The sequence below is a fragment of the Serinus canaria genome, chromosome 15 (assembly GCF_022539315.1).
Source record: "Serinus canaria isolate serCan28SL12 chromosome 15, serCan2020, whole genome shotgun sequence".
NCBI classification, from domain to species: Eukaryota; Metazoa; Chordata; class Aves; order Passeriformes; family Fringillidae; genus Serinus; species Serinus canaria.
The window spans coordinates 2,346,025-2,373,992 of NC_066329.1; the positions used below are offsets into that span (position 1 = coordinate 2,346,025).

The window sequence follows — 27,968 nt, forward strand, 5'->3', positions numbered from 1 at the left end:
CCAGAGCCTGAGCTGTGCTGCAGGGGAAGTGAAGGGGGTGCACAGCCCCTCTCCCTGTTCTGGCTGAGAAACTGAAAAATCCTTACAGTGCTCTTCTAAATCTCAAAGTTCTAAACCCCTGGAAATGTTCCAGGGGTAATTTGTTTGGTCCACAAGCTCCTATCTCAGTACACAAGCCTTTTCACAAGAAAAAGAGCAACTGATCCTCCAGTTCCCTCTCCCTGAGATTCCCATGGCTCTTCCCAAAGATCTGTGTGTGCCATACAAGCTCTCTGGCACAGCACTGATAGTGAGGTGTCAGCACAGCTGAGGTGGGTTTGATTGGGGGTGACTTTGCCCTGAGTGGTTCAGCTGCTCTCACAGCTCCCAGAGTCCCTGCACTCAGCCAGCACGTCACCCTCCCGAATCACACAGCTGGGAAACGCTGTGGGCTCAGTGCAAGTGACAAATACCAGGAAAAGTCACTTTGAGCGGGTATGCAGATGTAATGTCCACAGAGAAGTCCTCCACACTTCACTGCCATTCAGATGTCACCTTGCAGCAGAGACTATGAGACCAAAGAATTATGTTCTGGACAGAAAGCCCTACTGAGATCTGGCCGTGCGTGATCAACACTGCCTTAGAGGACACTGTGCCAAGGCCCTGTCTGCCGTGTGGCACAACCCTGCAGAGCTGAGTTACAAAACTCAGCATTTACCTTGTGAAAGTCGTAGTGGGATGCTGAGGGTGAGTAGCTCCTGAGGCCTGCGGTCCAGCCAAAGCTGCGAAGGGGAGTGACAGCCCCCTCTCTGTTACTGCTTACTACCAACCTTTGAGGGTGGTAATTGACCGCTGCTCGTTTCACTATTCCCCTTCCCTTCCCGAAGGAAAATGAACGAAGGCGATGCCAGCCACAGCGGGCCAGAGCCGCCTGACGCTGTGGGAAGGGGAACTCAGTAACCCTGTCCTAACTCGGGCTGTGCTCCCTGCCCCGGCTGAGGCGGGCTCTCTCGGGGTCCTCCGGCACTCTCCAGTGCTCGCCCCGGAGGAAAGCGGCGCTCCGCGATCCCCCCACGGCACAGACCCCGCTCCCTGAGCCCCCGCCCCTCAGGGCCGGCGGCGCGGCCCGGGGGAGGGAAGGAGGGAGGGACGGAGGGCACCTCCCGCCCGGCGCGGCTCGGCCCCCGCCGGCCCCTGCGGGGCGGCTCCGGGCGGTCGGCGGCAGAGCCGCGGCAGCTCCCCGCAGGGCGGGCCGGGTCGGGATGGGGCTGGAGCTGTACCTGGACCTGCTCTCGCAGCCCTGCCGCTCCATCTACATCTTCGCCCGGAGCAACAACATCCCCTTCGAGTTCAAGCACGTGGAGCTGTTCAAAGGTGGGACGGGCGCGGTCCCGAGGCGCGGGGCCGGGGCGGGCGCGGCCCGGCGGGGCGCGGGCTCAGCCCCTCTCTTGGCTCTTGGCAGACTCGGTGCTGGGGAAGAAGCCGGCGGCGGGGAGCGGCGCGGAGCAGCCCCGAGCAGGTGAGGCCGGGGCAGGGACGGGAGGGTCCCCACAGGCCGGGGAGGGAGCGGACGGGCCCCGCCGGCGGGGCCCGGCGCTGTAAGGCGATCCCGGGCGGTGGCCGTGCTGAGCCCGCCGCCGCTGCGGCCCCGGGCCTGGCGGGGCTTTGCTCTCACGGACCCCGCCGGAACCCCTTGGTCTTTCGGCACAGGAGCTGCAGCGCGTCCCTCACCCGGTGCGAGGGAAGGACGAGCTCCCCGGGTCACCCGGGGGATGCTGAATCCCTGCGCTGCCCAGGGGCGTTGGACGCCGTGGTTTGACCGTGCGGCTCCAGTTCCCAGAGCAGACTCGTAGCTCTGCTGCATCTATTTTTGTGGCACTCCAAGGAATGTTCCTCTAGCCATTTCTAGCAAATTAGTCACACTGGCAGCCGAGGAGTGCTCTGCGAGGGCTGTAGTTTGCGGCAACACTGTTCAGGCTCCTCCAGCTGTATGACTGTTGGCCAGTTAAGTGTTGAGTTTTCCTGTAAATTGTTACTTTTGTGCCTAAGGCAGATCATGTTACTTTGAAATCCTTGGTTGAGGATTAGATGATTAGGCAGGTATGTGATTGGCAAATAGAGTGGGATTTCCCCCTTCTATTTCCATAAAATCTTCTCCACTGCTCTTTTCACCCACCAATAAACCTCCTGACTGTGTCTTAGGCTTAAGATTTCCTCGTGTGGGCACCCTGCCCTGCTTTTGACTGTGGATGCTCTGCTTGTTAAAGTTACACCTCAAAGCCCAGCAATACACACTGTGTGTGTATCCATATCTGTCTATATCTATATACCTGTACCTCCATCCATCCTTGGGAGTCATCAAGAACTGATCACTCCAGAAACAACTGATTTTAAACAGAACTGTAAGTCAAGCCAACATCACAGGAATGATAAAGATGGACCACCACTACTTAACAAAAAGGCTGGCTCTGCTGGCTGGAAGAGAGGCACAAGCTTAAATTCTGCTAAACTGCAAATACAAATATTGGTCTCTATTTTCATACAATAAACAGTGGGTCCCAATGAAGCAGCCTGGAGTTAGTGTTCACACCAATGCACTTACCAGTTCACAGCTCAGTCAGTCTCAGCACAGGTCTTTTATGTCTATCTACAAAGCAAAGCAGCTGATTCCCTCCCCAGGCTGTGGTGCAGGCTGTGTCACAGACACTGACCTACTGTCCAACCTGCTGTCATGACGTGGTAGCCCCGTCAGGGAACAAAAATGCTCAGTATTCCTGCTAGAACTGCTGTATGATGAAAGCTCTCTGAAATCTGATTCAGGCTGCCCTCACCCACTGCTTACTTCTCATGTCCTTGTTTCTTAGTTCCCTGCTGTCCTGGATAATAAACACAGACAGGAGGACAACCAAACAGCTGGGTCTGACAGGGACTGCTTGTTAGCTGCAAGCATTACTGACTGCAACTTTCTACTGTGTTTTTCCAAAGACCAGGTGAACACTAGAGATCTCACCAGAGCTGGGTCTGTGGTGACCACTGGCCTTTGGGGCCATTCTAAAAGCACAAAACAAAGCACCTTCCCTGAGCAACTCCTTGCATGACAGTAGGTTTACAAACATTTGCCTTGCTGTTTCTGTGATACAAATCATGGGGGTATGACATCCTGTACTTTGCCCACTTTTGGATATTTTTTATTTTTATACCAAATTTTCTCAGTTATTAGGCTTAACTTGAGGTTTCTGTCAGGCTATTATTTTTAAGAGGTAGGAAACCTAGGGTTTCCTACCTCTCTTGAGAGTGTTGCCTGGCTCTGCTGTACAGATGGACCCTCTTACCCAGCTAAGCTGGAAGCCATATTCACAGCAGGCAGACAGAGACTTTTCCTAATGAAAGGGAAAACATGGGTTTGAATCCCTTCAAATAGCAGATGAGTGTAAACCTCAGTCTCTGATGAAGCTACTTACCCTGGAATTTAAAAAAAACCCCACGTCTCAAAGAAGAAACAAGGTAGAGGCTAGTTAGCTGGAAAGGAGAACAAGTGGTAATGTGTGCTCTGCTTGATTTAAGTCATTATGTGAAATCAATAGAAGGGAAAGCAGTAATGCAGCAACCTGCCTTCTCCCAGCCCTTCCCAAACCAGCTGCAAATAAACTTGTTTGTCCAGAGGCTGGTTTTATTTCCTGCTGCACATTTGTTCAGTAATGTAGACACTGCCACTGCTTCCTCAATGGATACAAATAGTTCTTAGAGATGGAGGTCACTATAAGTTAATGATCCTTTTTTCTTGTGTTTTTTTGAACAAAGGGAGTTTTGTACAAGACCTCCTGCTGGTCATGCTGATTTGATCAGGATTTGCACTTTAATTGTCATGTCTCCTCAGGAGAACTCCAAACAAGCAAAGCAAACAAATTCCTCACAGCTTTTCTTACTCAGGTGTTCCTGGGCTGTTGTGCAATTGCCTGGCATTTAACTGCAGACTGGCAAGTCTGGTGCCAGCAGTGGGAAACTGAAAGCCTGATTAGATAGTCAGCTGTTAATTCCTCCAAGCGACTGTGGAGTTTAAATTCTTATGGAATGGTGTCTTCCTCCTGTGTTTTCCTGTTAGAAGTAGTTTGATGTGCAGAGCCAGGGGTAACACAGAGTTAGGAGTAGTGCAGGGTTGAGTGTTTGATCTTCCCTGCCCCAGCCAATGTCCACTCTGTCAGTAAGCTCTGCAAGTAACCTGGTACCTGAGAGAGAGAACTGCTGTTCGAAATATAAAAATATCAGCTGCTCCATGCCACGTGGCCAGCCTGAGCCTGCTGCCTCTGCAGACAGCTCCTACACTGACTCTGCCAGTTCATTACCTTTCACTTGTGAGCTATGACCCTATTGGGAAAACCTCACACAGTTCACTGACCATCCAGCTGGCTGCAGGTATTTCATTTATCATGCACTGGCAGATACACTGCTAACCTCAGGTTTGTCTGTTCATGTTCTTAGGGCCATCAAACAGTGAAGGTGCAGGCAAAGTCAGCCTCTTGAAGAAAGTACCAGCACTGAAGGATGGAGACTTCACCCTTGCAGAATGGTAAGAGCTCAGTCCTTAGACTTCCTTGGGTACCAGCAATCTGTGCTGCATTCAGAAGATGTCATTCCCATGGAATAATTAAGGATCACAGAATATATGAACATGCTGGTTATTTTTAATAGTATAACCTCATTTGATCTCTTTCCATTTTCTGTTTGAATTATCTTTCAGAATGTAAACAACTCAGCTGACTTAGCTTCTTCATCTCACCCTAAATGCACTTACCTCAAAATGGGATTATAAACATTTCTGGTAGATGTTTAAAGCTTATAAAAATCCCTTTCACCCTGGGAAAAGAAATCCCTTTTATTCTAGGAAAGAATTCTGTTTATCTGAATTCATCATAAAGGCTGAGAGAATATCTACACATATAAAATTTAGGCTTTACATTAAAAGATTAATATGGAGACTGGTAATGATGTCATAATACTGAAACAATTGAACTATAGCAGTATCAGCATGGCAGGGGTGTCTGCATTTTCTTCCATTCTTTGTCAGCACATTTTCTGTGGCTTTTTTTTTTTTCTTTGCAGTAATAGCCTAAGTATTGTTGCAGATGACTAAGATATTTTTCCATCTGACTTCTGCCAGTTAGTGAAAGTATAAACATCTGGACAAACACAAAACGATTCTGTAGGGTTTCCTTGCTGAGACTTCCACTGACTTCAGTGGAAGCTGTGTGCTGGAGACTGACCTGATGGAAAGGCAGAAATAACCCATCAGAGAGTTTCATTTAGAGCACAGGTCTCAGAGAGATGGGTCAGAACAGGCAAGGAGCAAGTGGAGTTACCATCACTGAGAGATGATCATGGAGGTTTATTGTTTGTTTACCCCCAGTAGTGTCCAGCAGCACTATAAAAACAGTGCTGTGATTTTCCAGCAGGGTAAAGTTTTCATGGAAGCTGAGGTGATGAAGGACCACTGATGTCAACATGAATTAGATGCTTTTATATGGTCCCTAGACTCCGCTGGAAATCCTGATCTGAATGTTTCTTAGTGGCAGCAACAAGTTGAGAGGGAGCTTAGGCAAGAGCATTGTGCATGGTAACTGCCTGACCTTCTCTTGTCTCCTGATGGCATGAGCAGCACTGCCATCCTGCTGTACCTGAGCCGCAAGTACAACACTCCTGACCACTGGTACCCCTCAGACATCCAGCAGAGGGCCCGTGTGGATGAGTACCTGTCCTGGCACCACGCCAACATCCGGGCCAGTGCTCCTAAAACCATGTGGATCAAGGTGAGGAGACTGAATGCAAAAACATGAGTGAAGTGAGGTTGGTCTGTGGGAGAACTGAGCAACTTAACAGCCCCAGTTCAGAGACTGTTGTGATGAAACAACAAACCTGGGCCATTCCTAGCTGGAAGGTGTAAGAATCTGTGCCTGGGCTGCTCAGGTCCAATCCAGCCAGCTATGGACCCCAAGCCACATGATCTTACACAGGACAAAGGCAAAAGACAAGAAGCATTCTTCTCCACGTGGGGAACACAAGCCCTGTGAGGAACGTTTGAAGGAGCTGGGGCTGTTTAGCCTGGAGAAGAGGAGGCTCAGAGGTGACCTTATTGCTCTCTACACCTTCCTGAAGAGAGGTCGTAGACAGGTGGGGTCAGTCTCTCCCACCAGGCAGCACTGACAGAACCAGAGGACACTGCCTCAAGCTACATCAGGGAAGGTACAGATTGGATATTAGGAAGAAGAAATTTTTCACTGAAAGAATAATAAAGTACTGGAATGCCCTTCCCAGGGAGGCAGTAGAATCACCATCTCTGGATGTGTTTAAAAAAAGACTGGACAAGGCACTTGGTGCTATAGTCTAGCTGAGGTGTTAGGGCATAGGTTGGACTCAATGATCTTAGAGGTCTCTTCCAACCTCATTATTCTGTGATTCTGTAAATTTATTTCCTTGATAAGAGACACCAGATCCTCCAGGAGGGGTGAGGGGGGGTACACCAGGAAGAGAGCACCAACACTGACAGAGAGGGAAAGGGGAACACCATGTGGTGATAGGATACAAATGATGTGAACAGTGCAAATTACCAAACACCCAGTGCAAATAGCAAATAACTAAATTTAGTGCAATACAACAGAAAGGAGCTGTTCCAAACTGATCATTACCAGGATCTGGCAAAAGCAGATTTGGCCATTTTTGTTTTTCTCTGAAAGAAGGTCTGGTACAGAAGGTCTCAAACCAAACGGACTTTCACTGCCTGGATTTGTGAGTGAATATGTAACAGAGTTAGTGTTGCTTCCAAGGGCCTCCCCCTCCCTGCACAGCTGTGTGTGCACATAGGCAGAGTTTGGCTTTGGTGAACATGTGTTTTGTTGCTGGAAGCAGAAAGAGTTGCATTCTTCATACAAGTTCCTGCAGCCTCCTGAGGGTGGAAATCCAGAAGGAGTCTTCTGCTTCCAGCACACTTATGTGCTTCTCTGAAATAAGGTCAGGGACAGAGAGCAGAGAGACACTGAGAGGCACATTTTCTTTACTCAGTGTAGTCAGGCCACTTTACATTTAGGCAAAATTACCTGATTCATCCTGAGCCAGACAATCATTTAGCATGTCCAGCAAAATCACGTCCAGATGATTTTGCTGGACACCTATTTCCATGAACTCACCAGGCAGTTAATGCAACTATCCCTAGAGAGACCTAGGTGCAAGTATAGTTCTGCAAGGACAGCTGGTGTGGAATTTCAGATGAAATCAGGATTGCTAGTAAACGGAACTTCACTACTCCCTTGTAAATTTGCCCTTGTTTGTGCCTAACAAAGCATATCAGGACTCATTTATCTTCTTGAATTTATTGCTATTTGATTTTTTGGCTATAGAGTACAGAGAAGCAATTCAAATATGAGGCAGATTCATACAAGAAGCAGTTTCTTCCAGCCTCTGCAGCTGTCACTGCAGTGCTCCAAGGGAAAGAAATCCAACTAATTGCTGCTGATGGTGATTAGATAGCCCAGATGAATAAAAGGTCTTCAGAATGACTGTAAATATGGGAACATATAAAGCCACCTTGTAAGAGAAGCTAGAAATGGGAGAAGATAGACCTGAGATAAGGAAAAGGAAGAAGGTGCTGTTTCAAGTGATTTTACCCAAAAATTCCAACATTCATTATTGGAATCACTTAGGAAGAGAACTGGCCTCGAATTTTCTGATGAAATGGATTCCACATGTATTTGGCCAAAATCCTGGCTTGGATTAAGCAATCCCAACTTGAATTGTTGAATATACTAGCAGTAAGTAAAAATTCAGTTCTCTTGCACTGATTGAAATTTGTGTCTATAATTTTGATTCTCTAAACAAACTTCTTTAGCTGTGGAAGGTGAAGGCAGCCCAGCTGTGAAACACTGGGGGCTCCAGTGGTACATACACCTCTGTGACTGATGACAAATATTGTGGAAAGGCAACTACTCCCTGTGCCAGCAGGTGTGTGCAGACACAAGGACTGCACTTCTGTGACTGCTCCAGCAAAATTTCTAGTGGTTTAAAGAGAGATGCTTTAATCCACTGAAAGGTTTGTGTAAAAGTGGTGTTGACCACTTCCAGCCTTGCTGGCTGCTGTCACACAGAGGAAGCCATTTCTGTCTCTCCAGCCAGTGTTGAATTCTAGTCCTTCCAATGCTCCTGGCACAGGCACCACCATTCCCTCCTCTCCATCACCCTGCAAAACAGGCAGCACAGCAGGGTGGGTGGCAGGGGTGGCTGCTGGTGACACAGACCATGTAGCAGAGCTGACTGTGCTAGAGATTTGTCTTCCCAGGAGCTGTTGCTTATTTTTCTTCTGTAGCCCAGCAGGGTGGAGTGGAAGGGCACAGCTGCCAGGCACAAAATGAGGTGAGGACCCTTGATTTTGCTCCTCATATTGCTGCTGGTTAGCTGAGGTCACTGCTGTGGCAGGTCACACTTAGGGCTGCTGGTGTGCTCCCTGTCCAGGAGCTCTGTGGAGCTGCCACAACCCATGAAGCTCTGCCATCTCCTTCTGTGGCTTTATTGCAGGGCACTGATGATCATGGGGTGTAACTTCAATTGCTACTACCAGAGAAGATGGTCATGTGTGCTGTTATGTCCCTTCTCTCCTCAGGTGTTGATTCCCCTCTTCACAGGGCAGCCTCTGCCCTCGGAGAAGCTCCAGGAGGTTATGGAGGGGCTGTCCACGTCCCTGAAGCAATTTGAGGAGAGGTTTCTCCAGGACAAGGCTTTTATCATTGGGAGTGAGATTTCCCTGGCAGATCTTGTGGCCATTGTGGAACTGATGCAAGTGAGTGCCTGGAGCATGGTGAGGAAGCTCAGTACAAGGAAAACAGATGCTGCTGAGCAGGGAAGGGGCAGCATGTGGGAACTCTTCACTAGCAGGAGAAGTGAGGCCATATTTTGGCAGAACTGGCCTAAGACAATGGGGAGAATGTGGGAGTGGGTTCAAAACAGCAATGAAAATCAAAAAAAAAGCTGGTTCAGATCTCTTGCAACAGATCTCTTTTGTTTCTCATCTGTAGCAATGACCTTTTCTTCATTTTTTATCATGACTTTATTTTTAACATCCAGAGAAGGAGGTAATATATATAAATGAGAAGCAATAGCAGACAGATCTGATGAAATGAGACAACCATATAAGAATATTTCTATCGTTCAAGAACATAACACTTGCCCAGTCTGGAAGATGAAATAATTAATCTCAGAGGCAATCAAATTAAGTTTGTTACAAACTGATTTTTCCCTACCAGGCCACCAGGGCCTGGATCCTGCAGCCCAGCAGTGATTTCTTTCTCCCAGCTCAGTGTCCAAGGGACTGAAAAACAGCAGTTCTGCTTCTCTCTAATGTTTTCCAGAGAGTGGCACAGGCAGAAAGCAGAAAGGGGGTAGATTATGTTGCTTAGGACATTGGTTCAGTTAAACACGTTTTGTGCTGGGTGCTGCTGTATAATCCAGCACTCTGTACTGCAAACTGGGCAGTGGTCCCTGGAACTGCCAGCCAACATCTTCAGTGTTATGGCTGAAAATCACCCACAGAATGTGCTCATCTATGCTGCCCTAAGCAGCTATTCCAGCACCCAGGAACTGAGTTGTAAATGCCCTTTAAAATACAGCTCAGCTTTTGTGTCCCCCAGATAGGTACACTGACCAGAGATTTTCCTCCTTCCTCCTGCTCCTCCATGAGCTCTTCCTTTTTTCCCCCTTTACCTGCAAGTATCCTTTTAGTGCCTGTTGTCTCAGTTCAGAAGTGACTGCCCCAAGCCTCACTGTTGCTCTCTCCCCTTTCTGCAGCCTGTTGGAGTTGGTTGTGACGTCTTTGAAGACAGACCCAGGCTGAGGGAGTGGCGCAGGCGGGTGGAGGATGCTGTGGGGAAAGAGCTTTTTTTCCAAGCCCATGAGATGATCCTCAATATCAAAGAACTGAGCAATATTCAAATTGATCCACAGCTGAAAGAGCAACTGGCACCTGTGTTGATGAAGATGTTGAAATGAATGAACCTATCTTAGCATTTTTCCTGCCTTTTTTTTTTTTTCCTTTTTAACTTTTCTCTGACATCCAGTTCTCCATGTAGCTGGAAAGAGCACTGTAATTCTAACACAGAAATTGCAGAATGGACAGGTCTTTCCTGTATCTATGGGGGTAGAAGGTGGGGAATGTTTAAGACCTAAAACATTAAATTTATACAGAAGGCTGAGGCCCTACAGGTCACTTAAAGTGCCTCTGGATTTTATTTCAGTGTCAGTCTTCTCAGAGATGGTAGAGACAAGAATGGTATTTCCTGACAGAATTCAAGCCTGCCTACAAACTGGGAATGTTAAAGAAGTGAATAGGATGAGGATCATTGTTTCCAATTTTAACATTTGTACTGCAAAGTATGCCTGATCTTCATCTTCCCAGCATGTGTCTGCACAGTAGAGCACAAAGCTACTTCACAAAAAGGAAAAAAAAAATAAAATGTAAAGATTTCTTATTGTTGAGGCATCTTGCTTGGCTGTCCATGTACATTCCATACTTTTTCCCTTGAAGTTCCTTTGAGAAGTTTCTTTGTATTTCTACAATGGTGAATCTTTATAATTCTTCAGTTCAACTGCTGCTTTGGGTTTCTGAAAGCCAGGCTTCTGTTGGTGCTCTGTCTACCAGTACAGGTGTGGCAGCAGCTGTTCGTGGAGATTCCTGCTGCTGGTGGCCACAGCCTTAGAATAACTGCCTGCCTAAACCCCATGTTGATATGATATAGGGAATACCCTGAAAGAATCCATTCACAGTGTTTCCATGAAAGAGAAAATGACAGTACACAAATTGGGGTTTTTTCTGTGGTAATACTGTAATAGCACATTTCTCCTAGGAAATGCAGAGAGGGAATAAATGCAGACAGGCTCTTCTGAGACTGTTTTGGATGGAAGTTTACCAAGTAAGTCACCCAGTGCAGCTGAAGTAATAACAGAGATTTTGTGGCATTGAGCAACACATTCTTCACAATAAAAGGGCAAAGAGTTGTTTTGGAGCTTTTGGGCTCTTTTTCTTGGCTGTTTGGTTCTGCTCAAATAGAAAATCCTTTTGTATTGCAGCACAATTTATGAGATAAAACTGAGCAAATCCAATAATTTCCAGTTTCTTCAGTTGAAAATAACAAATTGTAAAGGATGCAGAAATTGGTGGAATGTATATCTCTATACTTCTATTCATAAGCAGTTGTTGCCTTTACCCTAAAATCCTTGCCAAAAAATTCTTCCTGTAAAGACTAAAACAAAATGAGTAATGGAATTCAGGAATTGCTTCTTTCACTAATCAAATAACTGGATTTTTTTTCCCTCTAGTGCTACTATGTCTTGGCTAGTGATATTTTTTGTTGGCAAGTTCTAAAATACCTGTTGTTTTTTCATGGTGATTTTCACCAAGGTTTCAGTTCTAGATACTACTCTGTCCTAGAAATCTTTGCCCAACCTTCTTCCTGGCTGTTTTTTTGCACATATCTCTTTGTTCCAGTATTGTCTTCACTAGCAGCAGTGAAGGCCAAGCAATTTCCTAAGCAAAAAAAAAAAAAAATTAGCAATTTCATCAGTTTTCATTAGCTTTGTGTAGAATTGTAGAAAACCAAGATGGCACATTACACAAGGCAAATTTTCCCAGCAGTTTTGTGCCTTAAATGATGAACTTTTAGTATAGCTGGTTCATAACGAGCTCATGGAACCTCACTGGACAGTAGCTCAGCCTCTGAAAAACCTCTGATCTCTAGTTTAGACACCTGTGGTCTGTAGGTTAGACTGTCCCTGTGAGCCAGTGTGCTGAGGTCACTTACCAGCTTGAGAGTTCAAAGTCCTGATTGCTCAAAGTCCTTGTAATTAATACACATTAGATAAAGCAGGAAACCTCTCTGCTTGCTTTTTAATTTCTTGTGTTGGTTGTTAAGAGAAATTACTGCACTCCCATTCTCAGTCCTCCCTGCACAGAGGTGTCTGTTGGAGTGACCTGAAATGTTCTTCCACTCTCAGTAAGGGCCATCACAAAACTCATTCTACCCATCTGTGAGATGTGATGGTTTTGGTTATAGTAAAGTGAGGCAACCCCGATGCTCAGGGAGAAAGGAGGCGTCTGACTCCATCTTATCAGAAGTCTAATTTATTATACTATATTATTCTATTCTATATTACAGTATATTATATTACATCTAAACTGAATTTGCCAAGCACTCTACTGCACAGAATCAGTCCTGACACACACACACCTGGCCTTGATAGGCCAAGGAAACAAACCACCATCACTTTGGGTAAACAATCTCCATATTGCATTCTACTTCTGCACAAACACGGGCGCAGTAAATGAGATAAGAATTGTTTCTCCTTTCTCTGAGGCTCAGAGAATGCGAATCCCAGAAATATTGTCGGGAAGTTGTGCCTTGCTTTTCTCTGTGAAATGTGGCTACATTTGGTCTCACAGCCTCAAGGTACACCCCGGCAATGCCCACGGTGTGTCCCAAAGGCTCGGCAGCCAGCTGGTGCAGCTGGGCTGAAGCGGAGCGACCCGCCCGGGGCTGGCACGGAGCGAGGGGCAGCGGCAGGGACGGAAGCGCTCCGCTGCTGCGGGCGGTGCCGGGGCTGAGCCCGCCCCCGCCGCGGCTCCGGGGAGGGGCAGGGCCGAGGGCCGGGGGCCGGGCCGGGCCGGGGGCAGAGGCGGTGAAGGCCGCGGGCAGCAGCGGCAGCGCCATGCCGTTCGTGGAGCTGGACACCAGCCTGCCGGCCGAGCGGCTGCCGCCGGGGCTGGCGCAAACCCTGTGCGCCGCCACCGCCGACATCCTGGGCAAACCGGCGGAGGTGAGCGGGGCCGGGCCGGCGGGGCAGGGACCGGGGGCGGCGGCGCTGACCCTGGCTAACTAACCGTGGCTAACTAACCATGGCTGTCCCGGCAGCGCGTGAACGTGACGGTGCGGAGCGGGCTGGCCATGGTGCTGTCGGGCTCGGCCGAGCCCTGCGCGCAGCTGGCGGTCTCGTCCATCGGCGTGGTGGGCACGGCGGAGCAGAGCAAGGCGCACAGCGCCCGCTTCTTCGACGTGCTGACGGCGCAGCTGGGCCTCGGCCCCGATCGGTGAGTGCGGCCCGGCGGGGGCTCGGCCCGGGACACCGTGCTCAGCCCAAGGGCAGCGAAGCGTCCTCCCGTCGGGCCTGCAGGTCTGTGTGGTCCACGGACATGGAACACGACAAACAAGTGCCGAGGGGATGTTCAGAGCAGTGGAGATAGTGGCAGTTCCCGTGTCCTTCAGGAGACTAAGTTGTGATACAGATCCGAGACAAGATTGCTAACACGAAGTGTTCGTGGATGCTGAATCCCAGGCGTGGTTTGGAGCCAGATAAAACCATAGACTGGTATGCACTTGTTGAACAGTCTGGGCACTACTGTTCTCTGAAGATCAGTAGTCACAGTTGGTGAAACTGGTGCAAAACCCACCGGGACTGGTAGAGCTTCACCCTGCCAGGGTGTCACCTGCCAAATGCTGGAACAAGGCTGTTCCTGAAGGTCAGCCGTGTCCATCTCTGCTTGTCTTAGCCATCTCCCCAAAGGAGAGTGATAATAGTACTTCCCTGCCTCTTGGGTGCTGTCAGGATAAATCCCTGGCAAGATTATGCACTGTGTGACTCCTTCTAAAACAGACAAGTATCACATTTAAAGTGCTGAAATACAGACTGCTTTTGTTTGTGGAGGTGAAGTCTGTACCCTGACCCATACCCAGCTTATGTTTCCTTCTGTTGAATGAACACCCTGAAGTGTAAGACAGTGAGACCCTAGTGTAGATTTTCTACTATGTTGCAAACTGGGCAGCAATAATGTTTAATTGTAAAATAATGTTTCCTGTCCACATTTTTGCTCTTTTACCCAAAAGGATTGTCATCCGCTTTTACCCTCTGGAGCCCTGGCAGATTGGCAAGAACAGGACAGTCATGACATTCCTGTGATCCTTGGAGCAGCTGCTGGAACAAGGCCATGATGAAGGCAACCCAGAGATCATCAGCTCTGTCTGTCTGCTTGTTTCCTCCTGTGATCCAATCTGTGTAGCTCGATTCACTTTTGTCTTTGCATCCTGTGCACACAAAGCTCAAGAGTGAGGCAATCCACTGATTTTACTGAAATAGTTCAAAATCTTTGTCTCAAGCTCAGGCCTAGACAAAGCTGCTTGTAGCAGTAAAAAGTTTAATTCTAGAACACATGGCTTTACTGAGGACCAGAAAGGTTCTGAGGTTTATCTAGTTTTTCTCATAATTTGCAAGGCAGAAAAAAATCCTTTTTTCTGTTTCTCTGTGGCAGCAGAAGGGTCTCAGGCCAGTGAAGATGACCTGGAAGTCAAATTCTTTTCTTTTTCAGGCTCCCCTGAAAGCCCTTTCTGGAAAGAGAGGGGATTATCGGGAGAGAAGTTTAGGCATTGAGGGCTCATGTCAGATCTTGTGCTCTGCCCTTGCCACCTCCTGTGACTGCTCCTACAAAGTGTTATTTGTTCACAAGGTTTCCAGGGCTCAATGTCTGTCTGCTGATGGCAGTGGCTGGAGGAGAGAGTCTCTTCTGAAGACCTGCACTGTGCCACCAGAAAATGTTTGGATGTTTCTGCTACTGTCAGCTTTAATTCCTGTTATTCACTGTTTGTCCAGAGTCCTTTCTCTTGCTGTTATGGGGAGTTTTGGGATGATAAAGCATCTCACTGTGATCTGTGGCTGATATTTCTGGCTCACTGTCCCTGTAGAGAAGTGTTTTGGGTTTTTAGGACCCATATACTCCCCCACTTTATAAGTAGAATACCCAGGGCATTTCATTATAACAAAAGCAGGGTACTTTTTGTGTACAATGTTGCCTCTGCCTTCTGCTGCTAATAAAATAATTTATCAGTTCCCTTTCACTTTGTGACTTGGTCAGGGGGAGGTCAGGGAGCTCAGGGCACATCCCTTGGACATGGGGGTGCAAGAGAATAGGAAGCTGAAGGGGCTTCTGTGCTCCTTCACCATTCTAAATGGGGTTTTATTTGTTTATGGCTTGAGGTATCATTACCATTTAAAAGTTGTTTGTTCCCTATACACCATAAATAACTTCTATGTTTGACAAATCTGACAGGAATGCAATACCAAACACCAATTTGTGTATCAAGCTGGGGGCTACACCTTATCTGGTTAATAAACTCTCACAAAGCTTCTTTTGATAAGTGTCAGTTTGCTGGCTCACAGCCCTGGGGGTTTGTAGGTCTTAGTGCTTGGAGACTGACATTGTGGCTGCCCAGGTCTCTCCATTTTCCCAGGAGGTCTTTCAGTCTAAAGCTGTTGAAACTCAGGCAGCAGCCAGGTAGGTGACCTGAGTCTGAGAACACTGACTCAGCAGTACTGTGTTGCAGAGCAGAGGGTGCACAGCCCTGGCTTTGCACCACCTTGAGGTGAATATTCCAAAATGCAGAAAATATTCTCACTTTAATTCTGATCTGCAGACGGTTCATTTCCTGGAGGTCCTTCTGCCTCCTGAAGTAACAACCACAGACCCTTGCCAAAGCCTCTGTTTCCTTCAGAGAAACCTTGCTCAGCCCTGGGCCCCAGCTCTCTTGGTTTTGGGCCATGTTGGCCACCCGGGGACTTCTGCAGGCTTTGTGCTTTCCTCACCCTTGGCTGCTCCTAGTGTGGGCTTCTGCCTGGGAGCAATTTCCCCAGGATTGCAGAGTTGAGCAAGATGATGTAAGAAAGTTCATGTTGCTCTGAAGAAATGGCCTATTTTTTACTTCACTGAGCTTATGTTTGACAATAGGGAGTAGGTTTGACAGTATTTTGGGACTTGAGAAGGATAACCCCCCTGCAAAGGGGTTATGCAGGCCCCTGGAACTGCCCCAGGGATGAACACATCAACCAGAAAAGCAGGAAACATTTTTCACTCCTCAGGTTTAGAAAATCAGATCCACCACCCTTATCTATGGCTCAGCAATGACATCATAAAATCCCTTTCCCTTGCATGCAGGTCCCTGTCCCATGGGCTGGAGCCTGCCTGACACCTGGAGTTGGTAGCTCCCAGCTATGGTTGATCTTTTACTGTTGTAACTTCCCAGGCTCAACCTCCTAAGGTTAATAACAAATATTTCTGCTCCCCAAAGTGGCCTCTGTTGTTTGACAATGCTGTATAGGCATATGTTCAAACTGAAAGGCAATGCCCTGGTTTTGAACACTGAGTAACCATTTCCTAGCCCCAAACCTTTGGACTTTGGATAATCTTTCTGTGTGTTTACACTAGAGAGGAGCAGTGAGGCCCTGAGGATGATGCAGGGCACCACGGACAGGAAAGTCCTGCAGGGTTGTGAGAGCTTTGTAAGTTACTCTGCAAAAACAGCAGTGGGATGCTGCTGCTCACAGCAGCCCTGTGCTTGGTGTGTCATGGTGGAAAGAAAGGACATTACACAACTGCTACATTTGAGGAGAAGAGGGCTGTTCCTCATAGTGCTAAGTGCTGATTCAGTGCAGTGCTTGAGCACCAGCTTACCTTCATCAGTGTGTGTGATGTGTTGTAGCAACAGGAGAATTTAAAGATGAGGTTCTGTCCCACAGCTGGGGCCTTGCCAGCCTGTCTGGGCTGTGCTGAGGTCTCAGTGGGGCTGAGGATGCCACATCTGCTCTTTGGCACTGCAGTCTGACCATCTTACACCTTAGAGATAAAGCCATTTCCACACAGAGCTGTCTCAGTGCTGCTGAGCTTCACTTCCCCCAGATCCCAGGGGCACAAAGTGTGTTCCCATCTCCAGCTGGCTCCATGGCAAGCTTTAGGGAAACTCAGTGGCCTTGGGCTGATTTCCAGCCTGCTGGGCAGGGGATCCACACACATTCAGGGTTTTGCCCACACACCCCACACTGCATCTGAAGCTCCTGAGGCAGAATAACATCTGTCACCTGCTGAGTAGGAGCAGTCTTTAGACCTCTTAATTTCTGAAGCTGGAATCCGAATTTTGCAGATGGGCTGCAAAAAGAGGGTGACAGGGCTTTACTTTGTGAAGGAAAGCAGCTCTGCCCAGCATTGTTTGTGCAGGTGTTAGGGTGTTGGAGGGTTGAAAATGCAATCCTTTCTGTCCTTGCACCATTTTTCTGTGAGAAATCCCCAGACCATATTCAGTTTGGAAGATCAGCTCCACATTTTGGAGTTGGGCTGCTGAAAGACAGTGACAGGACCTTTCCTTGGCAAGGAATGCTAATGTTCCCCGTGCTGATGGGTCAGACAAGACTGTCCAGGGGCACAGGAAGCACCTTTCTGTCCTGACAGCTTTTGAGTGGGATCAATCTTTGGACGTATTAATTCTTGGAGGTGGTATCCAAATTTCAGTGGTGGATCCTTAAAGGGAATGGTGATGCTTTTCCATAGGAAAGAAAACAGCTGGCCCCAGTGTTTCAGGGGCAGATAGCAGGCTGCCCAGGGGAGGTGAAGGCCAGGAGCACTTTGCTGTCCCGGTACTTTTGGTGCTGATGAAATGAGTCTTAAGCTGTGCCAGGGGAGGTTTAGATTGGATATTGGGAGGAATTTCTCCACAGAAAAACTGAGTCAGACATTAGACCGTGCTGCCTGTTTAAAACGGGACCAGACTCCCAGTACTAAAAGTGGTTTCAGCATTTGTTATAAGAAAAAGAAAGGCCTAAAGCAGGGTGCCCGGGCTGAGCAGGAGCGCTCCCTCGAGGATGCTGCACGCCGGCGCTGGGGCTGCTCAGCAGCGATGGCCCCGACGTCCCAGGAGAGCGGCACGGATTCACCGGTCACAAGTCCCTCTTTATCTGTTCTTTGTCCCTTTGTTTTGGTTTCTTTTCTGGATCCTTCATTTACATGAAGGTTTAAGGCGCTCGATCAGCCCATTACAGTTCTGTCCCGGCCGGCTCGTTTCGCTTGGGGGTGGTGCACTTCACTTAGGTGTAATACGGTACGGTAGGTACCGCATTTCCTATAACTACCTTTTAACCCCTTGTACATGCTTAACAATTATCAACTATTCTACAACAGTTTCTAACCTATTTTTAACAGTGCCCAGGGAGGTGGTGGAGTCACCGTCCCTGGAAGTGTTTAAAGAAGGACTGGACACGGTCTGGCCGGCACGGGGGTGTCGGTTCCCAGCCGGGACTCCGAGCCCGGAGCTTTCCCAGCCCAGCCGAGCCGAGCCGAGCCGAGCCGAGCCGAGCCGAGCCGAGCCGAGCCGAGCCCGGGGCTCCCTCAGGCACCGCCGGGCGTCCTCAGCCGCCGCTCCCGCCTTCCCGCCCCCCAGTGTGCGGCTCTCCCATTGGCTGGCTGCGGCAGGGCGGCTCGGCCAATGAGGCGCTGTGTTGTTGGCGCGCGGCTCGGGAGGCGGTTGCGGTGGAAACCGGCCGTGCGCGGCTCCCGGGGGAGCGGCGGGAGCCTGAGGGACCCGCGCCGGGAAACCGCGGGAGCGCCCCGGGAACCCTCGGGAACCCCCCGGGAGCAGCGCCGGCATGCCAGGGGCGGCCCCGCGAGGTGAGTGTCCCGTCCGCCCGGCCCCGCGGAGGGGCAGCCGGCGTTCGGGCCCTGCCCCGTGAGGGTGACGAGAGCCCGGCCTGGGCGGCCTCGCCCGCGCCCCTCCCTCCGCGGAGCCGCGGTCGGAGGCGAACGTGGGCTCCCGCCTCCTCCCCGCCCTGTGTGCCGTTCTGCGGGCCAGCGGCGTGAGCAGCGTCCCTGGCCTCCGTGCAGAAAGTGATCGTGTTTCCGTCAGAACGGCTTGTGCTGAAGCGAGGCAGATCTCTGCAACATTAAAAAAAGAAATCCAGAACAAGAATCAAGTGTTATTTAAACGTCTATCTGAAATGTATGGATCCCAAGTGTAGCAGGAGCAACAAAAGCTGGGAAAGCCCAAGTCACTCCCTTTGTTTCTTACTTAGAAGTTGAGAGCACAAGTTCTGGGAGCAAGAGCTGACATTGGAAATATTTACTTAAATTTTAAGCGACTAAGGCTAAAGGAGAGAAGGCTTTGAAGGCAAAAGACTTGCTGCCTTTCAGGATGTGCACACCTGTTGTAGCCACAGATTTATAGCTGAGACACTCCTGTATCTGAAAAAATTCAAACTGGTTTGTAGTACTTAATATGAAAGAGGAATTATTTTTTGCCTGCTTGTCTAATGTAGCTGTGTTCCTCTGGAAGTGCTTGTAGTGACACACTCAGTTCAGAAGTGCTGTGGCACTGCTGTAGCTCCCTCCAGAGTCAGGGTGGTTTTGCAGCCTGGTGCAGTGCCTGGTTTTAACCAGAATGAAGTAACACCCTGGCAATGCTGTGTGGAGCAACACCCTGCCCCTGTTTTCCAGCAGCACCTCAGTCCTGTTTGGTTCTGTGCTTTCAGCCTGTGAACACCAGGCTGAGAGATGCTAAGTGGTTGTTACTATGTTCCTGCCTGTTACAAGCTTCCAGTATAAAAAATATGTGGAACTGAAATAGTTTTCCCACCTTTTCTGCAGTTGCAGTTTCCCCAAGAGTCCAGCCTCGGATGTAAAGTCTTGACTGTAGCAACTGTCTCTGCTGTTGACTTCCTCTGCCACCTTGAGCAAGATTATTTGGATTCAGCAGAAGACTTGGGCATATTACTGAATACAGGCATTTTTGTAAGTGGATTTAAACCCTGCCAACTTAAATGTAGAATTGATTTGGGATCATACAGACTGACTTACTTAAATGTCATAAGCATCTACCCCCTGTCCAAATGTATAGCATTCAGTCTGTCTGAAAGAGGTAACCTTTAATACCTGTGCATGTGAAAAGTAGACAGGGAGTCTGTCTTGAAGCAGATTTGAGGTTTTCTCAAATGTTTATCTGGTGACTTTAAAGGGAAGAATGCTTCCTGGCTGTGCAGTTGTCAGTCTGATTGAAGTACAAGGGAGAGCCAGTGGTGCACGGGCCAGCCAGTGCTCACTGCTGAGTGACGGATTCCTGTCAAGGCGTTGTTTTCTCTACATGCAGAACTCATCATGAGGCTGTATGAGTTAATTCAGCTTATAGTTCAAAACTCCCACTGCTTCCTGCTGTGGTTAATTCTGGCCTTACTCTTCTATTAATGCAGTCTCCCATATTAAAGACTGTTTTTAGCCTGTCTTGCATATGTCACCTTCTTGTTTGAGTTGATGGGAAGGTTTTATCATATAGCAGTGAAGGTTTTCTATAAAAGAAGCACAGAGCTCTTTCATGTATCTTTGCCTTTACTAACATGATGTTTCAAGCAGTTAGTTGAATATAAATTATGGGCTTACTTATGAGGAAAAATTACTTACAGGTTATAAAGGTGTATTTACCCCTTCAAACTTTTTATCAGTGGCAAAAAGGATTGGAAATATGAGCATCCTTTTTCAGAATGAAGAAATGCTAGTTAGTAAAAGTTCCATTTCTTTTGTTTACACCATCTAGTCAATCTAAGTGTGTCTGCAGTAGCTATAACTTGTTTTTGCATTGGGGCTGGTCTGTAGAGGTTGGTCAGTGTACTCAGAGCAGCCATGGGACAAACACTGGCTCTGTTCTAGCAGAGGTGGCAGTAATGAAAATTATTCCTCAGTGGAATTATTGTTCCTCAGTTGTTGGGCTGTCTATCTCTTGGCATGGGATGGTGGTTAATTGGTTATTAAAGTATGCTTGTAAAGTATTCAGAGCTTGTCTTACTTCTGAATGTTTCCTTTGTGAACAGAATAAATATTCTAATCCTGTTTGCTTTCAGGTCTCTTTGTGATAGACCCTCCTATTCCTGGAGACAGACATTGCGAATAGTTGTGAACATGGTAAGCATTTTTTGAGATGGCTTTTGAGGTGTTTTGGTAGCAATAAAATTGAGAATTTTCTCCTTCCCTGGGACTAAGAATAAGTTGCCATAATGAGAACGTTGTTTTTGGAGTGATTGTATTATTGGTAAATTTAAGAATTTGGAAAAAAATAACAAATCACTGTAGTGTACATGTTTATTTTAGGAAAGCTGTTGCTTGCAAGACACTTGAAGTTTGTTTTTTTCAGCTGATTTTGGATGGGAAATGGTTTTGATATTTGTTTATTTGCAATCAGGGATTATTAAATTAATGACAGCTCTTGGAACTTTATGTAGAGATCTCTCAGTATTGTTCATGTACCAGTTAATTAAAAAAAAGAGAAAAATCCAGTTTTCTAAGTACACTGGGACATCTGTAGGTGTCACATTTCTTGTGATGTCGCAATTGTCATTCCAGATTCGCATTGCAGCGCTGAACGCGAGCTCCACGGTTGAGGATGACTATGAAGGGACCTTCAAAAGCCATAAGACACAGACAAAGGAAGCTCAGGTAAGTCATCCCACAGTTGTCTTAATGAAGTTTTGTCTTGATGGGAGTTTTGTTCTCTAGTTGTAGGGATTTGTTCAACCATGATATTTTGTTCTAATAAAAGTTTAGCTGTTCTTTCTCTTGAGCCCTCCTTTAGCAAACTTAAACCTCGCTCAGATGAGTTATTTTAGGACAGTAGCACAAATGTTCTGAGTGTAGCAGAAAGTATTAAAAGTGTGAAACCACTGAAATACATAATAAATGTAAGTGTATTTAATAAAGTTGTCTTAATAAATACATTCTAATTATTTCAATCACAGGAAGCAGAAGCTTTTGCTTTGTACCACAAAGCTCTGGACCTTCAGAAACATGACAGATTTGAGGAGTCTGCTAAAGCTTATCATGAGCTACTTGAGATTCGTCTTCTGCGGGAGGTCAGTGACCTTGGGAGAGTGACACTCTGGAAAATGTTTGCTGTATTTTGTCTTACTTCAGTTCTAACTGGCTAAGTAGAAATGTCAGTGCTTGTTACTTGTCTGATTCCTAATGCCCACATTGCATTCATTTTATAATTTCTAGGCAGTTCTTTCTGGTGATGAGAAAGAAGGGCTGAAACACCCGGGTTTGATGTTAAAATATTCCACCTACAAAAACCTAGCACAACTGGCAGCACAGCGGGATGACTTAGAGACAGCCATGGAGTTCTATCTGGAGGTACAGTGCAGCTGAAATTAGACACTGGAGCCTTAATGTTTGTAAAAACTTCCTAAAATAGAGGCAGACACATCCAGCATACATCATGTCAGTATAGTTGAATACTATATTGTTTCTGATGCTATATGGGATAAGATTGGTCCGCCAAAGCAGTTGTGGTCCTGCTGAAAACCAAAGCAGTGCCAGTCCCTGCAGCAGGGTGGGTATGCATGTCTGACATGTGGATGATATTGTTTGTTGTGCTTTCCAGGCTGTAATGCTGGACTCCACTGATGTCAACCTCTGGTATAAAATTGGTCGTGTGGCAATAAAGCTGATCCGCCTGCCCTTGGCTCGTCATGCTTTTGAAGAAGGGCTCAGGTGCAATCCTGATCACTGGCCTTGTTTGGATAACCTTATCACAATTTTGTATACACTCAGTGACTACACGAGTGAGTACAATGCATGGAAAGCATCTCAGTATGTGTGTGATTTTACATTCCAAGAAAAATTGTAACAATGAAATCATATCGGTTGAAGTGTATCTTGCTTAAGCAATGCAGCAGGGTTTGATAGAGGCTGCTGCTTCATGATAGAGATTTTACTGAATTATAAAGCATGATGGTTTAGATAAGTTTTGGTTGCCCTAAAAATAAATGTCCGTGGTCACATAGATCAGAACCTCTGCAGGAATTTTCCCTGTACACTGTTCCTCTGCCTTTCCATGTATGTTGGTTTTGGCTTTCTAGTAATTTCCTGCTGCACAGCTCTAGGATTTGGGTATAAATCTACAGTCTCATTCATAGCCTGGAAGGATTAATTGTAGTTACAGTTGTGGATACACTCCTTGCTTCACTAATGGAATCTGCAGTTAAGACACTTGATAACATAAAAATGGTGAATAATTGTGTTTCTGTTTTATGGTTCTAATTTCTATGCCAGAACAGGCTTGAAAGTAAGTGAAAGATGTACTGCAATCATTGTTTAAACAAAATTCATTGCAGTCTTTTTCTGGATACAGTACCTAGGAAGACACAATAGGCTATTTTAACTCTGTGCATGTAGTTATTTGACACCTTACAAAGCAATTGGACTGATTTATGTAAATGTCACATTTGGGTGGAATTCAGTGGTGTATGTGAGGCTCAGAAATGGGAGCTTTGAATGAATCAAAGCAGCCATTGACCATTCAATTTTTATTTCTGTGTCAGCATGTTTGTACTTCATCTGCAAAGCTCTGGAAAAAGATTGTCTGTATAGCAAAGGATTGGTTCTGAAGGAGAAGATCTTTGAGGAGCAGCCTTGCCTCCGGAAAGATTCCTTACGGATGTTCCTCAAATGGTGAATGTTGTCTTAGAGTATATACTGCCTTTGGAGTGTAAATTTTGTGTTTGGGGTTGCTCAAAAAACCTGCTGAGATCTTGTGCTTTAAGTGGTAGGAATACCTTGCTGACCTTTCTTCTGAATGTTAATATTACTTGTTGATGCTGCTGACAGAATGTTCTTCAGGAATTCCTTTTGGAGGGAGGTAGAAAGAGGAAAAGAATCCATTTGTTGCTGCTCATTTATTTTCATAGCTAGATCTTTTGTAATCATCTGCCTTTGTTTTACTAATTAGTTCCTGATCCCTGCAGCATTCACTTCAGTTTTCCTAATTAAGACAAACCAATAACAACCAAAACAACTCTCACCCCCCAACAAAACCTGACCAAAAACTCTGCTTTTCTTTCTGTATGGATTTTATAGTAGGAGTGGGTAGAAGGAAAGTGGGAAAATAGAGACCCATAAAATTTACAGGTTCTAAGTGAACTGATCATTCAGAACAAAGATTTCTGATGGTTGACACATCTATATGTGTGCCACAAAGTTGGTAACATGATGTTATGTGAATGATTCTTTTAACGCTGTTTTGTTACATTATATGATGGTATTAAATGAATCTCCTCTAGGCTTTAATAAAAAAAAACAACCCAGCAAATAAAAGCTTTCACTTATCTCCATTTTTTATTATTTCTTAGTGACATGTCTATCCATAATGTGAATGTGAGTGCAGCTGAGACAGGAAGAATCATAAATGAAGCCCTGGAGCTCCGTAAGAAGAGACAAGCGCTGCTGGTGCGTGACAGAGAGCCAGACCTCAGACTGGTGCAGCCAATTCCCTTTCTCACGTATGTCTTTGTGTTTTCTCTGTTCAAAAAGATCCTCTGAAGCACATATTCTGACAATTGTGCTTCAGACTTCTTTGAAACACCTTTTTTTCCTTGTAAAAACAAACCAACTCCCCCAGTGTTTTCTTGCTAGATTATAGGTTGGTTTGGTGTGCTTATGGTTTTAGCATAAACCCCACAGCTATTAGTTTTCAACTTTTGATTTTAAATCAGTGATGTAAAAAACAAATCTGGTATCTGAGAATGATTTGGCAGCTATTCCAACATATTACTAGATTTTTCATATATGACTAATCTGTATGTGAATTTCAAAGCAAGATTAGCTTTTAAAAATTGTTTTTCCTATTGGAATAATGAAAACTCAGAAAAAAAAATTGCAGTTCTTTGTTTGCAGACAAAGTTCTTTGTATGAAGACATAAGGATACTAGTAAGTTGTTATGTGTGTCTTTATTAAGGCATAAAGGATTGGGGTTTGGTTTTTTTATTACACATTTTTCCATTTATTAATGGAGTCTGCATGTAGTTCATATTGCTGAGAAGTTGTTTCTACTTGTGAATAAGGGTGAGTTCTTTTAGTGTTGCTGATTGAATGCAGAACCTGAAAATTTTCTTTGACACTACTTTTTTTAGCTTTTGGTATGGGTTAATTTCCTCAGCAACTACTGCATGGACCTTGTGTTTTTAGAGACATTTTTTGAGTGATGGGACGGGTTTTTGACACTCAGGTGTGTATAGGTGTCCCACTGAGAAGCTGCTCTTGCTATCTCTAAGCTCTTAGAGAAAAACAATGTTGAGTGCTGTTAGGTTTGTAAATATAATATGGAAAATAGTGTGACAAGAACTGAAGACATTGTGATGCTGTTGTGTTTCCCTTGCAGGTGGAAGTGTTTAGGAGAAGCCTTGCTTGCCATGTATCAGCACCTCACAACATGTGATCCTCCTCGACCCAGTCTGGGAAAGAGAATTGATCTCTCAGAGTACAGAGACCCAGTTCAACATTTGATGCTTTCTCCCACCTCTACTCCTGTCAGTGTTATTCAGCCAACTCCTGTCAGCACTAATCCAGTGGTGACAATGCCAGATCCTGTGTTACCTTACACTCCAACCACACCCAACTTCCCAAGTCACAGTCAGAGTTCACTGGAACCAGGAGCTACTGTAGGTGAGCAAGGTACTTCAATCTAAGATTCAAGATACCTTTCCTACCTACCTGGGTATAAAAACCACTTCAGAATTCTTTGGGACATGCTGTCTTTCACCTGCATGTTGGTGAAGTCAGAACCTTTTCAGCAAATGTGTAACATCTGATAGAGAAAGTGAAGGAGTATCTGACTTTTTCTGGTTTTGTGCTGTTACCCCACACTTCAGTTTTTTAGGATGAGAAAAGTTGTGACTCCATTCCAGCAGTGATGCATATCAAACTTTTAATGCTGGGAAGGGCCTTGAGCTCCTTAGAATGAATGAGCTGTTTTACAAAAAGATTACTGGTTTTTTTTCAGCTCATGTGTCACTTTAAGATGCTGAGAAGACCAAGCTGCCAGTTATATTTATTTGAAATCTGTACAAGATTTTTTTGGCACTGTCTTCAGAAGGCAACCAATTAATCTCAAGTGTTGCTGTGTAATTATGTTTTTAAAAATAAAAAAGATTAGTCACTTTTTATTTGTCAATTAAACCTGTCAGGTTTTGGGGATTTTTTCATTGTGTTTTAGGTGACATATCTGCAGGTGATAAATCTAAGAAAGGAGTGAAGCGAAGAAGAATTACAGAAGATAGTGGAGAAACAGCCAAAAGGAGATCTGCTAGAGTTCGGAACACCAAGTGTAAGAAAGAGGAGAAGGTTGACTTTCAAGAGCTGTTGGTAAAGTTCCTTCCTTCCAGGTACTGTACAGTGACAACTTTTGTTATGAGATGATCACTGAGAGGAAGCTGTTTGGGATTTTGTTTGATTGATATTCCCCCAGCCTTAAAACTACCAGTCTCGTGGTTTGTTTTTTTGTTTTGAAACAGATGTAGTGCATTATCTTCTGATAAATGTAATAATATATTGCTTTTGGTAAAAATTGCTGAATAAATATTAAAAAATTAAACAGCTTTTGCTACTGTTAAAGTGCATTAGTGGACAATGCACATATTAGAATAGGTAAGATAAAATAATCTTGATATGGGTGAAAGGAAGTGGATGCAAATCTCTGAATTTGTTTCAGTAATATATTCTCACTGTTAAAATCTGCACAGTGTTTCCTATTTAGATGTCATCTGGTAATGAAAGAAAGAATGAGGACTTTGTTGATATTGTGGTTCTTGCCCCCCTTTCACACAGATTAAGGAAATTAGACCCTGAGGAGGAGGAGGACCCTTTCAATAACTATGAGGTGCAATCGGAGATCAAAGAGGAGAATTTTCAGCATGTTGGACCACACAGAATGTCATTTGATTCTACAACATTTATGGAGTCTGGTAGGGATTGCCTTATGAACCCCTGTTCATTCTTTGTTGGTTTTGCCATATTGTGTGCTTTATTTTCTCTATTTTCCTGTCATACCTAGAAGATACAGAAGTTATGCTATTTTAGAAAGTATAATTTTATCGTATAGAAGTGTCTCAGTTGGTACTAATGTTTTAAGTCTTGGGGAACTGCTCAGTCACTGTGTGCAGGAGCCCTGTTGTGTGGAATTTCCATTTAAACAGATTGAAATACAGTGACTGAATTCTGCACATGTGCAGTGCAGGAGAACTGCTGTGATAGAAGTGCACAAAACACTGCTGAAACTTAATTGTTCCAAGTTATGATTTGCCTCAACCTTACACATGTAGGCCTCTGTGTTTATCTGTTGTGTAGAAAAACAGGATGTTCATGAATTCCTGCTGGATAACCTGAACAATGGAGGGATCTTGGAGCTGATGATGAGATATCTGAAAGTCATCAGCCAAAAGTTCCTGGTGAAGTGGCCTCCTGGCTTGTGTGAGGTGGTCCTCAGTATCTATAACAGCTGGAGGAAGCACAGCAGTAGCCTTCCCAACCCACTCCTGAGGGACTCAAGTAATCAACACATCAAGGTAATGCCACCCCTTTCCATATTCCATATTTGCTGTTGTCCTGGTGTCAGTGTGCCCAAAGTACCCAGCAGAAATCCAGCACACACAGGTTTGGCTCAGCTCTGCTTGTCCCAGCTGTGGTAACTGTCCTAAGCTTGGGTGCTCTGCAGCTCCTGGAGCTTTTCCTGAGCTGAGCAGACCTGGCTGATGCTACATGCAACTCTGACCTGTATGTAATGCACACATACACCCAGAGAGATGGAATGGACACAGATATATTTTACCCCTTTATTCTGTTGTTGCTCTTTTTTCCTCCCCCCCTCCCTTCTGATATGACAGAGTTTTGTTTTGTCATCAGGTCAGTACAGAGGCTGCTCTCTCTTGTCACTGGCTGATTGAGGGTCAGCATTGCTGCTTTAAATAAATACTCTCTAGTTTTAAAATAACCTGAAATTTACAACAAAAAAAACCAAACAACAACAAAACCAAACCAATACCACCTCCTCAGCATCACCATTTTATTACCTTTATAAATCTGTAATTACCTGAAAGCAGATAGAAAATATAATAAGTTTTTTACATTTTTGTTAAACCACTTTAATGATTGAAGATGATATTTCTTGAATTATAGAACCAATTCTGATACTTCTTGGCCACTGAGCCAGCCTATGTTATCTTTTTAATGTTAGAAGTCTGTATTCATTTGGAAAGTTATTTGCCTTTGGTATGACTTCAGTTGGAAATATTTTTCAGATCAAGTGTTTTTACTTCTTTGCAAATGAAATATTAATTA

General features: G+C 45.7%; 3 protein-coding genes across 5 annotated transcripts in view; all 3 read left to right on the forward strand.

Annotated features, from left to right (window-relative positions):
* Positions 1–1,177: 1,177 nt before the first annotated feature.
* On the forward strand, positions 1,178–10,480 carry LOC103818000 (glutathione S-transferase theta-1). Its single transcript, XM_009092234.4, has 6 exons — positions 1,178–1,353; positions 1,442–1,498; positions 4,459–4,546; positions 5,633–5,783; positions 8,624–8,800; positions 9,805–10,480. The coding sequence occupies exons 1-6, from the start codon at positions 1,242–1,244 to the stop codon at positions 10,003–10,005; spliced, it is 786 nt and encodes a 261-aa protein (XP_009090482.1). The 5' UTR covers positions 1,178–1,241; the 3' UTR covers positions 10,006–10,480.
* A 2,182-nt stretch (positions 10,481–12,662) lies between these two features.
* DDT (D-dopachrome tautomerase) lies at positions 12,663–15,185 on the forward strand. Its single transcript, XM_030233148.2, has 3 exons — positions 12,663–12,825; positions 12,921–13,096; positions 13,890–15,185. The coding sequence occupies exons 1-3, from the start codon at positions 12,718–12,720 to the stop codon at positions 13,960–13,962; spliced, it is 357 nt and encodes a 118-aa protein (XP_030089008.2). The 5' UTR covers positions 12,663–12,717; the 3' UTR covers positions 13,963–15,185.
* A 3,152-nt stretch (positions 15,186–18,337) lies between these two features.
* Positions 18,338–27,968, forward strand: part of CABIN1 (calcineurin binding protein 1) — a 113,233-nt gene continuing 103,602 nt past the window's right edge. For 2 of the 3 annotated variants that reach the window (XM_009092237.4, XM_018916424.3), the window contains exons 1-13: positions 18,338–18,487; positions 19,460–19,603; positions 20,704–20,764; positions 21,203–21,295; positions 21,595–21,708; positions 21,854–21,988; positions 22,239–22,419; positions 23,179–23,308; positions 23,986–24,135; positions 25,015–25,307; positions 25,849–26,017; positions 26,460–26,596; positions 26,979–27,196. In XM_009092237.4, coding sequence (XP_009090485.1) covers positions 20,762–20,764; positions 21,203–21,295; positions 21,595–21,708; positions 21,854–21,988; positions 22,239–22,419; positions 23,179–23,308; positions 23,986–24,135; positions 25,015–25,307; positions 25,849–26,017; positions 26,460–26,596; positions 26,979–27,196 — 1,623 coding nt within the window. In that variant the 5' untranslated portion in view covers positions 18,338–18,487; positions 19,460–19,603; positions 20,704–20,761. The remainder of the gene's footprint in view (positions 18,488–19,459; positions 19,604–20,703; positions 20,765–21,202; positions 21,296–21,594; positions 21,709–21,853; positions 21,989–22,238; positions 22,420–23,178; positions 23,309–23,985; positions 24,136–25,014; positions 25,308–25,848; positions 26,018–26,459; positions 26,597–26,978; positions 27,197–27,968) is intronic. The other variant, XM_018916423.3, reaches the window with a different exon arrangement.

Coding starts and splice junctions, on each gene's coding strand:
- LOC103818000 (XM_009092234.4), top strand. CDS start 1,242: ATGGGGCTGGAGCTGTACCTGGACCTGCTCTCGCAGCCCTGCCGCTCC. Junction 1,499..4,458: donor CGCGGAGCAGCCCCGAGCAG/GTGAGGCCGGGG, acceptor TCATGTTCTTAG/GGCCATCAAACAGTGAAGGT. Junction 8,801..9,804: donor CCATTGTGGAACTGATGCAA/GTGAGTGCCTGG, acceptor CCCTTTCTGCAG/CCTGTTGGAGTTGGTTGTGA.
- DDT (XM_030233148.2), top strand. CDS start 12,718: ATGCCGTTCGTGGAGCTGGACACCAGCCTGCCGGCCGAGCGGCTGCCG. Junction 12,826..12,920: donor TCCTGGGCAAACCGGCGGAG/GTGAGCGGGGCC, acceptor CTGTCCCGGCAG/CGCGTGAACGTGACGGTGCG. Junction 13,097..13,889: donor CTGGGCCTCGGCCCCGATCG/GTGAGTGCGGCC, acceptor TTTACCCAAAAG/GATTGTCATCCGCTTTTACC.